Genomic DNA, 14163 nt, shown 5'->3' on the forward strand with positions numbered 1-14163 from the left:
ACACACTATACATGCTATTCAATACTTTCCTGACTCAACAAACATTGACTGCTACACAACTGTTCCCCTTCACGCTGTTGCTCACCTGTTAATTTTTATCTTCACCTTCATCTTCGGATTAAGTATATTTATTCTATATTCTAAATTCGCTGTTGATGATTCCCGGCTTCCATAACCATGAACAATTGTTTCATTCCAACACAAACTTCAACAGTTATCCCATCTCTGAGGCAAACTTCTATAATCGTCCCATTCCAAAGATAAACTTCAAAAATTGTCCCATCAGAGCGCAAAACTCAATAACTGTGTGAGTGTAGGAATACAATAGTAACTGTAAGAGTGTAGGAATACAATAGTAACTGTAACAGTGTAGGAATACAATAGTAGCTGTAAGAGTGTAGGAATACAATAGTAACTGTAACAGTGTAGGAATACAATAGTAACTGTAAGAGTGTAGGAATACAATAGTAACTGTAACAGTGTAGGAATACAATAGTAGCTGTAAGAGTGTAGGAATACAATAGTAGCTGTAACAGTGTAGGAATACAATAGTAACTGTAAGAGTGTAGGAATACAATAGTAACTGTAACAGTGTAGGAATACAATAGTAACTGTAACAGTGTAGGAATACAATAGTAGCTGTAAGAGTGTAGGAATACAATAGTAACTGTAAGAGTGTAGGAATACAATAGTAACTGTAACAGTGTAGGAATACAATAGTAACTGTAACAGTGTAGGAATACAATAGTAACTGTAACAGTGTAGGAACACAATAGTAGCTGTAAGAGTGTAGGAATACAATAGTAACTGTAAGAGTGTAGGAATACAATAGTAACTGTAAGAGTGTAGGAATACAATAGTAACTGTAACAGTGTAGGAATACAATAGTAACTGTAACAGTGTAGGAATACAATAGTAACTGTAACAGTGTAGGAATACAATAGTAGCTGTTAGAGTGTAGGAATACAATAGTAGCTGTAAGAGTGTAGGAATACAATAGTAGCTGTAACAGTGTAGGAATACAATAGTAACTGTAACAGTGTAGGAATACAATAGTAACTGTAAGAGTGTAGGAATACAATAGTAACTGTAAGAGTGTAGGAATACAATAGTAACTGTAAGAGTGTAGGAATACCATAGTAACTGTAAGAGTGTAGGAATACAATAGTAACTGTAACAGTGTAGGAATACAATAGTAACTGTAACAGTGTAGGAATACACTAGTAACTGTAACAGTGTAGGAATACAATAGTAGCTGTAAGAGTGTAGGAATACAATAGTAGCTGTATGAGTGTAGGAATACAATAGTAACTGTAAGAGTGTAGGAATACAATAGTAACTGTAACAGTGTAGGAATACAATAGTAACTGTAACAGTGTAGGAATACAATAGTAACTGTAACAGTGTAGGAATACAATAGTAGCTGTAAGAGTGTAGGAATACAATAGTAGCTGTAAGAGTGTAGGAATACAATAGTAGCTGTAACAGTGTAGGAATACAATAGTAACTGTAACAGTGTAGGAATACAATAGTAACTGTAAGAGTGTAGGAATACAATAGTAACTGTAAGAGTGTAGGAATACAATAGTAACTGTAAGAGTGTAGGAATACCATAGTAACTGTAAGAGTGTAGGAATACAATAGTAACTGTAACAGTGTAGGAATACAATAGTAACTGTAACAGTGTAGGAATACACTAGTAACTGTAACAGTGTAGGAATACAATAGTAGCTGTAAGAGTGTAGGAATACAATAGTAGCTGTATGAGTGTAGGAATACAATAGTAGCTGTAACAGTGTAGGAATACAATAGTAACTGTAACAGTGTAGGAATACAATAGTAACTGTAAGAGTGTAGGAATACAATAGTAGCTGTAAGAGTGTAGGAATACAATAGTAACTGTAAGAGCGTAGGAATACAATAGTAACTGTAAGAGTGTAGAAATACAATAGTAACTGTAAGAGTGTAGGAATACAATAGTAACTGTAAGAGTGTAGGAATACAACACTACTGTAGGAGTGTAGGAATACAGCACTACTGTAGGAGTGTAGGAACACAACACTAACTGTAGGAGTGTAGGAATACAGCATTAACTGTAGGAGTGTAGGGCTACAACACTACTGTAGGAGTGTAGGAATACAGCACTACTGCAGGAGTGTAGGAATACAGCACTACTTGTAGGAGTGTAGGAATACAACACTACTGCAGGAGTGTAGGAATACAACACCAACTGTAGAAGTGTAGGAATACAACACTACTGTAGGAGTGTAGGAATGCAAAACTAACTGTAGAAGTGTAGGAATACAACACTACTGTAGGAGTGCAGAAATACAACACTACTGTAGGAGTGTAGGAACGCAACACTAATGTAGGAGTGTAGGAATACAGCATTAACTGTTGGAGTGTAGGAATGCAACACTAACTGTAGGAGTGTAGGAATACAACACTACTGTAGAAGTGTAGGAATACAGCATTAACTGTTGGAGTGCAGGAAAACAACACTAACTGTAGGAGTGTAGGAATACAACACTACTGTAGGAGTGTAGGAATACAGCATTAACTGTTGGAGTGTAGGAATACAACACTAACTGTAGGAGTGTAGAAATACAATACTACTGTAGGAGTGTAGGAATACAACACTACTGTATGAGTGTAGGAATACAACACTACTGTAGGAGTGTAGGAATACAACACTAACTGTAGGAGTGTATAAATACAACACTAACTGTAGGAGTGTAGAAATACAACACTACTGTAGGAGTGTAGGAATACAACACTACTGTAGGAGTGTAGGAATACAACACTACTGTAGGAGTGTAGGAATACAGCATTAACTGTAGGAGTGTAAGAATGCAACACTAACTGTAGGAGTGTAGGAATACAACACTACTGTAGGAGTGCAGGAATACAACACTACTGTAGGAGTGTAGGAATACAGCATTAACTGTAGGAGTGTAAGAATACAACACTAACTGTAGGAGTGTAAGAATGCAGCACTAACTGTAGGAGTGTAGGAATACAGCATTAACTGTAGGAGTGTAAGAATACAACTCTACTGTAGGAGTGTAGGAGTACAGCACTACTGTAGGAGTGTAGGAATACAACACTACAGTAGGAGTGTAGGAATACAACACTACTGTAGGAGTGTAGGAATACAGCATTAACTGTAGGAGTGTAAGAATGCAACACTAACTGTAGGAGTGTAGTAATACAACACTACTGTAGGAGTGTAGGAATACAACATTAACTGTAGGAGTGTAGGAATACAACACTAACTGTAGGAATACAACACTACTGTAGGAGTGTTGGAATACAACACTACTGTAGAAGTGTAGGAATACAGCATTAACTGTAGGAGTGTAGGAATACAACAATAACTGTAGGAGTGTAAGAATACAACTCTACTGTAGGAGTGTAGGAGTACAGCACTACTGTAGGAGTGTAGGAATACAAACCTAACTGTAGGAGTTTAGGAATACAACACTACTGTAGTAGTGTAGGAATACAACACTAACTGTAGGAGTGTAGGAATACAACACTAACCGTAGGAGTGTAGAAATACAACACTACTGTAGGAGTGTAAGAATACAACACTACTGTAGGAGTGTAGGAATACAACGCTACTGTAGGAGTGTAGGAATACAACACTAACTGTAGGAGTGTAGGAATACAACACTACTGTAGGAGTATAAGAATACAACACTACTGTAGGAGTGTAGGAATACAACACTACTGTAGGAGTGTAGGAATACAACACTACTGTAGGAGTATAGGAATACAACACTACTGTAGGAGTGTAGGAATACAACACTACTGTAGGAGTGTAGGAATACAGCACTAACTGTAGAAGTGTAGGAGTACAACACTAACTGTAAGAGTGTAGGAATACAACACTACTGTAGGAGTGTAGGAATACAACACTAACTGTAGGAGTGTAGGAATACAACACTACTGTAGGAGTTTAGGAATACAACACTACTGTAGGAGCGTAGGAATACAACACTAGTGTAGGAGTGTAGGAATACAACACTATTGTAGGAGTATAGGAATACAACACTACTGTAGGAGTGTAGGAATACAACACTACTTTAGGAGTGTAGGAATACAACACTAACTGTAGGAGTGTAGGAATTCAACACTACTGTAGGAGTATAGGAATACAGCACTACTGTAGGAGTGTAGGAATACAACACTACTGTAGGAGTGTAGGAATACAACACTAACTGTAGGAGTGTAAGAGTACAACACTAACTGTAGGAGTGTATGAATACAACACTACTGTAGGAGTGTAGGAATACAGCACTACTGTAGGAGTGTAGGAACACAACACTAACTGTAGGAGTGTAGGAATACAGCATTAACTGTAGGAGTGTAGGGCTACAACACTACTGTAGGAGTGTAGGAATACAGCACTACTGCAGGAGTGTAGGAATATAGCACTACTTGTAGGAGTGTAGGAATACAACACTACTGCAGGAGTGTAGGAATACAACACCAACTGTAGAAGTGTAGGAATACAACACTACTGTAGGAGTGTAGGAATGCAAAACTAACTGTAGAAGTGTAGGAATACAACACTACTGTAGGAGTGCAGAAATACAACACTACTGTAGGAGTGTAGGAACGCAACACTAATGTAGGAGTGTAGGAATACAGCATTAACTGTTGGAGTGTAGGAATGCAACACTAACTGTAGGAGTGTAGGAATACAACACTACTGTAGAAGTGTAGGAATACAGCATTAACTGTTGGAGTGCAGGAAAACAACACTAACTGTAGGAGTGTAGGAATACAACACTACTGTAGGAGTGTAGGAATACAGCATTAACTGTTGGAGTGTATGAATACAACACTAACTGTAGGAGTGTAGAAATACAATACTACTGTAGGAGTGTAGGAATACAACACTACTGTATGAGTGTAGGAATACAACACTACTGTAGGAGTGTAGGAATACAACACTAACTGTAGGAGTGTATAAATACAACACTAACTGTAGGAGTGTAGAAATACAACACTACTGTAGGAGTGTAGGAATACAACACTACTGTAGGAGTGTAGGAATACAACACTACTGTAGGAGTGTAGGAATACAGCATTAACTGTAGGAGTGTAAGAATGCAACACTAACTGTAGGAGTGTAGGAATACAACACTACTGTAGGAGTGCAGGAATACAACACTACTGTAGGAGTGTAGGAATACAGCATTAACTGTAGGAGTGTAAGAATACAACACTAACTGTAGGAGTGTAAGAATGCTGCACTAACTGTAGGAGTGTAGGAATACAGCATTAACTGTAGGAGTGTAAGAATACAACTCTACTGTAGGAGTGTAGGAGTACAGCACTACTGTAGGAGTGTAGGAATACAACACTACAGTAGGAGTGTAGGAATACAACACTACTGTAGGAGTGTAGGAATACAGCATTAACTGTAGGAGTGTAAGAATGCAACACTAACTGTAGGAGTATAGTAATACAACACTACTGTAGGAGTGTAGGAATACAACATTAACTGTAGGAGTGTAGGAACACAACACTAACTGTAGGAATACAACACTACTGTAGGAGTGTTGGAATACAACACTACTGTAGAAGTGTAGGAATACAGCATTATCTGTAGGAGTGTAGGAATACAACAATAACTGTAGGAGTGTAAGAATACAACTCTACTGTATGAGTGTAGGAGTACAGCACTACTGTAGGAGTGTAGGAATACAAACCTAACTGTAGGAGTTTAGGAATACAACACTACTGTAGTAGTGTAGGAATACAACACTAACTGTAGGAGTGTAGGAATACAACACTAACCGTAGGAGTGTAGAAATACAACACTACTGTAGGAGTGTAAGAATACAACACTACTGTAGGAGTGTAGGAATACAACACTACTGTAGGAGTGTAGGAATACAACACTAACTGTAGGAGTGTAGGAATAAAACACTACTGTAATAGTATAGGAATACAACACTAACTGTAGGAGTGTAGGAATACAACACTACTGTAGGAGTATAAGAATACAACACTACTGTAGGAGTGTAGGAATACAACACTACTGTAGGAGTGTAGGAATACAACACTACTGTAGGAGTATAGGAATACAACACTACTGTAGGAGTGTAGGAATACAACACTACTGTAGGAGTGTAGGAATACAGCACTAACTGTAGAAGTGTAGGAGTACAACACTAACTGTAGGAGTGTAGGAATACAACACTACTGTAGGAGTGTAGGAATACAACACTAACTGTAGGAGTGTAGGAATACAACACTACTGTAGGAGTTTAGGAATACAACACTACTGTAGGAGCGTAGGAATACAACACTAGTGTAGGAGTGTAGGAATACAACACTATTGTAGGAGTATAGGAATACAACACTACTGTAGGAGTGTAATAATACAACACTACTTTAGGAGTGTAGGAATACAACACTAACTGTAGTAGTGTAGGAATTCAACACTACTGTAGGAGTATAGGAATACAGCACTACTGTAGGAGTGTAGGAATACAACACTACTTTAGGAGTGTAGGAATACAACACTAACTGTAGGAGTGTAAGAATACAACACTAACTGTAGGAGTGTATGAATACAACACTACTGCAGGAGTATAGGAATACAACACTAACTGTAGGAGTATAGGAATACAACACTACTGTAGGAGCGTAGGAATACAACACTACTGTAGGAGTATAGGAATACAACACTACTGTAGGAGTGTAGGAACACAACACTACTGTAGGAGTGTAGGAATACAACACTACAGTAGGAGTGTAGGAATACAACACTACTGTAGGAGTGTAGGAATACAACACTACTGTAGGAGTGTAGGAATGCAACACTACTGTAGGAGTGTAGGAATACAACACTACTGTAGGAGTGTAGGAATACGACACTACTGTAGGAGTGTAGGAATACGACACTACTGTAGGAGTGGAGGAATACAATACTACTGTAGGAGTGTAGGAATACAACACTACTGTAGGAGTGTAGGAATACGACACTACTGTAGGAGTGTAGGAATACGACACTACTGTAGGAGTGTAGGAATACAACACTACTGTAGGAGTGTAGGAATACAACACTACTGTAGGAGTGTAGGAATACAACACTACTGCAGGAGTGTAGGAATACAACACTACTGTAGGAGTGTAGGAATACAACACTGCTGTAGGAGTGTAGGAATACAACACTACTGTAGGAGTGTAGGAACACAACACTACTGTAGGAGTGTAGGAACACAACACTACTGTAGGAGTGTAGGAATACAACACTACTGTAGGAGTGTAGGAATACAACACTACTGTAGGAGTGTAGGAATACAACACTACTGTAAGAGTGTAGGAATACAGCACTAACTGTAGAAGTGTAGGAGTACAACACTAACTGTAGGAGTGTAGGAATACAACACTACTGTAGGAGTGTAGGAATACAACACTACTGTAGGAGTGTAGGAATACAACACTACTGTAGGAGTGTAGGAATACAACACTACTGTAGGAGTGTGGGAATACAACACTACTGTAGGAGTGTAGGAATACAGCACTAACTGTAGAAGTGTAGGAGTACAACACTAACTGTAGGAGTGTAGGAATACAACACTACTGTAGGAGTGTAGGAATACAACACTACTGTAGGAGTGTAGGAATACAACACTACTGTAGGAGTGTAGGAATGCAACACTACTGTAGGAGTGTAGGAATACAACACTACTGTAGGAGTGTAGGAATGCAAAACTACTGTAGGAGTGTAGGAATACAACACTACTGTAGGAGTGTAGGAATGCAACACTACTGTAGGAGTGTAGGAATACAACACTACTGTAGGAGTGTAGGAATACAACACTACTGTAGGAGTGTAGGAATACAGCACTAACTGTAGAAGTGTAGGAGTACAACACTAACTGTAGGAGTGTAGGAATACAACACTACTGTAGGAGTGTAGGAATACAACACTACTGTAGGAGTGTAGGAATACAACACTACTGTAGGAGTGTAGGAATACAACACTACTGTAGGAGTGTAGGAATACAACACTACTGTAGGAGTGTAGGAATACAGCACTAACTGTAGAAGTGTAGGAGTACAACACTAACTGTAGGAGTGTAGGAATACAACACTACTGTAGGAGTGTAGGAATGCAACACTACTGTAGGAGTGTAGGAATACAACACTACTGTAGGAGTGTAGGAATACAACACTAACTGTAGGAGTGTAGGAATGCAACACTACTGTAGGAGTGTAGGAATACAACACTACTGTAGGAGTGTAGGAATACAACACTAACTGTAGGAGTGTAGGAATACAACACTACTGTAGGAGTGTAGGAATACAACACTACTGTAGGAGTGTAGGAATGCAACACTACTGTAGGAGTGTAGGAATACAACACTACTGTAGGAGTGTAGGAATACAACACTACTGTAGGAGTGTAGGAATACAACACTACTGTAGGAGTGTAGGAATACAACACTACTGTAGGAGTGTAGGAATACAACACTACTGTAGGAGTGTAGGAATACAACACTACTGTAGGAGTGTAGGAATACAACACTACTGTAGGAGTGTAGGAATACAACACTACTGTAGGAGTGTAGGAATACAACACTACTGTAGGAGTATAGGAATACAACACTAACTGTAGGAGTATAGGAATACAACACTACTGTAGGAGTGTAGGAATGCAACAATAAATGTACAAAACTCTATATATCGTGTAACGTAATATATAAAATAATTAATATTGTGAGAATTTGCTTGTTTAATTAAATTATATTTTCATTATCTATAATGAGAAAAAATTTCGTCATACTTAATTCCATTATAACATTGTTAGGTAAATATTATAATGACAATTTTTAAATGATTTCTATAGTGATAGGTTTGATTAATTGATATAATGATTTTTTTCATTATAACTCTAAATGATTGATTAGTTACCGTAATGATTGGATGATTAGTTACTTTAATGATAAGGTGGTTGATTAATTACCTTAATGATTGGTTGGTTGATTAGTTACTTTTAACTGTAGGTTGGATGATTAATTACCTTAATGACAGGTTTTTTGATTAATTACCTTAATGACAGGTTTTTTGATTAATTACCTTAATGACAGATTGGTTGATTACTACAATGATAGGTTGTTTAATTATCATGAATTCTCAATGGTTGAATAATTACAACAGTGACGCCTTGGTTGACTAATAACCATACTGACAAGTTTGTTATTTAATTACTGCGGTTACAAGATGGTTGGTTCATTATCGTAACGACAGGTTCATTTATTAGTTACAATAACGACAGGCTGGTTAAATAATTACTATAATTACAAGTTGACAAATTAACTATCATAATTACAGGGTGATTGATTAATTACTTTAATGACACTCTGGGTGATCATTTAACACGGTGAATTATTGATTTATGTGTAATGATATATAATTTAATGATACCCCCCAGTTATTTTCTATAACACTATGTTGATAATTTATTTACTATAATTACAGATTGATTAATCATATATAATGACTGATTAATAACAGAATGTTTGATTAATCTTTGAGGACAGGTTAAGTGAATAATTGCCATAATGAGACGATGGATAATGACCATAGGAACAAGAAGATGAAGGTCATGTTAAAATTTGTGATATATTTACCATTGTTATTAAAGTTATTACTGTATTTACCAATGTTAAATTCTTTGTTGAATTTTCTACTAACCTAAACCAAACATCTGTTTATTTCAGGGGTTATTATGCAACTTTGGGTTTAAACCTACTTATTTACTGACATATATATATGTATATATATATATATATATATATATATATATATATATATATATATATATATATATATATATATATATATATATATATATATATATATATATATATATATATATATATATATATATATATATATATATATATATATATATATATATATATATATATATATGTCGTGCCGAATAGGCAGAACTTGCGACCTTGGCTTAAGTAGCAACGTTCATCTTGCCATATAGGACAAGCGAAAATTTGTGTATGCAATAATTTCGCCCAAATCATTCTGAACCTAACGAAAAAAAATATATTTCATTGTGTTTGTTTAGTATTAAATTACTGTAAACAAATCTAAAATATATTTAGTTGGGTTAGGCTAAAATAAATTTTTCTTCTTATAATAAGGTTAGGTAAGTTTTTTAAGATTCTTTTGGAGCAAAATTAAAAATTTCTACATTAACATTAATGAAAAAAATATATATTTAAACGTATAAGAGAAAATTTTAGAAAGGACTTAATTTTAAATGAGTTTTTGCTAATTGACCAGTTTTACATATTCGGCACGACATATATATATATATTCTTTCTTTCAACACACCAGCCGTATCCCACCGAGGTGGGGTGGCCCAAAAGGAAAAACAAAAGTTTCTCCTTTCATATTTAGTAATATATACAGGAGAAGGGGTTACTAGCCCCTTGCTCCTGTCATTTTAGTCGCCTCTTACAACACGCATAGCTTACTACATATGCTTGTACATGTATGTGTAGTGTGACCTAAGTGTAAGCAGAAGTAGCAAGACGTACCTGAAACCTTGCATGTTTATGAGACAGAAAAAACACCAGCAATCCTACCATCGTGTAAAACAATTACAGGCTTACGTTTCACATACTTGGCAGGACGGTAGTACCTCCCTGGGCGGTTGCTGTCTACCAACCTACTACCTACATATATATATATATATATATATGTATATATATATATATATATATATATATATATATATATATATATATATATATATATATATATATATATATATATATATATATATATATATATATATATATATATATATATATATATATATATATATATATATATATATATATATATATATAATATCTGTATGTATGTGTGAGTGTGCAATAATTTCGCGAAAATCATTGTGATCCTGACGAGAAAAGTATATTTTATTGTGCTTGTTTATTATTAAATTATTGTAAACATATCTAAAATATATTTAGTTGGACTTGGCTAAATTAAATTGGACTTGTTATAATAAGGTTAAGTAATTTTTCTAAGATTCTTTTGGTACATTAACATAAATGAAAAAAATATGTCTTCAAAAATATAAGAGAAAATTTTAGAATAGACTTTGTTTTAAATGAGTTCTTGCTAATTGACCAATTTTACTTATTTGGCACATCATATACATATATGTATTATATTGCCAGTTGAGTCACGACGGTAATGTAACGAGCAGTGAGCTGATGTTTACACCTGAGATTGGTGACGCAGGTCGTGTGTTGTCCTGCCTGGCTCACTCACCAGCTCTCAGCACACAGCCGCTCGTAGACGAGTGGCTCCTCGATGTCTACTGTGAGTATGCATCGCCGGCTGCTACCAGTCTCTTTCTTTATAACTTCCATGTTTATTCTGATCACAAGCTACACATTTACTTTTTCATATGAATAATAATAATATTAATAATAACGAAATTATTACTGTTATAATAATTATTATCATTATTATAAGTATTATCATTTACATAACTAAACCAGTCTGGAGACTATGGCCCCCTGTTTGACCAGTATCTTTCGCACTCGGCGTATGTCATAATATACTCCTACTAATAATGATGTACTCAACATTCGTTTTACAGTAACTCACGGAAGCACACACACACACACACACACACACACACACACACACACACACACACACACACACACACACACACACACACACACACACACACACATAATATTGATGATTAAGTGGACAGAGGGATCTGTACACTGTCCTGTTCTCACAGGGGTGGGTATAGTGACGCAGGATCATTAGCAGAACTGCGGCTAGCCACACTTCTGTTTACGATTCAAAATCACTCTTTTTGTGATTTTGGAAAACAGTCGCAAACAGGAGACCTTAGCAATGCAGAACGAGCCACATGGGATGGAAATCTTTAGGTCAAGATCTTTCGCATTCTCTGTACATCATCAGAAGCTATGTAATGTTGGAAGGTTAACAACAGATGAGGACAAAATTCCCTCTGAGGCAGTTCAGAAGGGTGAAGTGTCAAAGTATGTCACACCAGATTGTAACATGGGCTGACGCTTTACACATCTGCCCATGTCATATCAGATTGTGACATGACATGACGCTTGAGGCTTCTGACCATGTCACACCAGATTGTGACATGGTCAGACACTTTATGCTTCTCCCTTGCCTCAGAGAGAATTTTTTCCTTCTACTATCTGTTGTTACCCTTGCAACATTACATTGCTCCTGGCGTCGCATAGAAAGCGCGAAAGAATATATATATATATATATATATATATATATATATATATATATATATATATATATATATATGATTAGGGCGTCATGTGTTTTCGCCCACCATGAGGCAGGCCAGAGCAGCATGGGTTCGAGTCCTTGGCTAGGCTAGTGCAGTGTTGTTATATATATGTATATATATACATATATATATATATATATATATATATATATATATATATATATATATATATATATATAATATATATATATATATATATATATATATATATATATATATATATATATATATATATATATATATATATATATATATATATATATATTAACACACTGGCAGATTCCCACCAAGGCAGGGTGGCCCGAAAAAGAAAAACTTTCACCATCATTCACTTCATCACTGTCTTGCCAGAAGGGTGCTTTACACTACAGTTTTTAAACTGCAACATTAACACCCCTCCTTCAGAGTGCAGGCACTGTACTTCCCATCTCCAGGACTCAAGTCCGGCCTGCCGGTTTCCCTGAATCCCTTCATAAATGTTACTTTGCTCACACTCCAACAGCACGTCAAGTATTAAAAACCCTTTGTCTCCATTCACTCCTATCAAACACGCTCACGCATGCCTGCTGGAAGTCCAAGCCCCTCCACACAAAACCTCCTTTACCCCCTCCCTCCAACCTTTCCTAGGCCGACCCCTACCCCGCCTTCCTTCCAACACAGACTGATACACTCTTGAAGTCATTCTGTTTTGCTCCATTCTCTCTACATGTCCGAACCACCTCAACAACCCTTCCTCTGCCCTCTGGACAACAGTTTTGGTAATCCCGCACCTCCTCCTAACTTCCAAACTACGAATTCTCTGCATTATATTCACACCACACATTACCCTCAGACATGACATCTCCACTGCCTCCAGCCTTTTCCTCGCTGCAACATTCATCACCCATGCTTCACACCCATATAAGAGCGTTAGTAAAACTATACTCTCATACATTCCCCTCTTTGCCTCCAAGGACAAAGTTTTTTGTCTCCACAGACTCCTAAGTGCACCGCTCACCCTTTTCCCCTCATCAATTCTATAATTCACCTCATCTTTCATAGACCCATCCGCTGACACGTCCACTCCTAAATACCTGAATACAATCACCTCCTCCATACTCTCTCCCTCCAATCTGATATTCAATCTTTCATCGCTTAATCTTTTTATCCTCATAACCTTACTCTTTCCTGTATTCACTTTTAATTTTCTTCTTTTGCATACCCTACCAAATTCATCCACCAACCTCTGCAACCTCTCTTCAGAATCTCCCAAGAGCACAGTGTCATATATGTATATATATATATATATATATATATATATATATATATATATATATATATATATATATATATATATATGAACGTCATAATGAACGACTGTCAATGAATAATAAGGAAGGTTGCCGAAAGGTTCGAAAGTTCGACGAGGCTTGAACCGTGGCCCTGCGGCTCGTGAGTCCGCTGAGGTACGAGACTTCTAATATTATTAATTCGGAAACAACTTCTTCTCACGTCTCAATCAGTGGCACCAAGTGTGACCCTGTTGTCTCCTCTCACAGCCAAGGAGCTTTAGCAGTAATAATCGACTGTAAATGAATAACCAAAAAGATAGACGGGAGGCTCAAACCATCCATGGCAAAGATGGGTGTGAGACCATGTGTGTACTCACCTAACTGTACTCACTTAATTGCGATTGCAATTAGGTGAGTAGAGTTAGCCCCACCTCTTCACTGGTCGCTACTAGATGCACTCTCCCTGCTCCACGAGCCTTATCACCTCTTTTTGTTTGTCTGTATGTGTACTCTTATCTCTTGTTT

The 14163-nt window shown here is 36.6% G+C and overlaps 1 protein-coding gene across 1 annotated transcript in view; it reads left to right on the forward strand.

Annotated features, from left to right (window-relative positions):
- The window catches only part of LOC128687704 (protein turtle homolog B), a 188139-nt gene that overhangs the window by 88322 nt on the left and 85654 nt on the right, over nucleotides 1-14163 (forward strand). Inside the window, exon 5 of the mRNA XM_053775306.2 lies at nucleotides 11241-11385. Within this exon, the coding sequence (XP_053631281.2) occupies nucleotides 11241-11385 (145 nt within the window). The remainder of the gene's footprint in view (nucleotides 1-11240; nucleotides 11386-14163) is intronic.

The sequence above is a fragment of the Cherax quadricarinatus genome, chromosome 11 (assembly GCF_038502225.1).
Source record: "Cherax quadricarinatus isolate ZL_2023a chromosome 11, ASM3850222v1, whole genome shotgun sequence".
Taxonomy (NCBI): Eukaryota; Metazoa; Arthropoda; class Malacostraca; order Decapoda; family Parastacidae; genus Cherax; species Cherax quadricarinatus.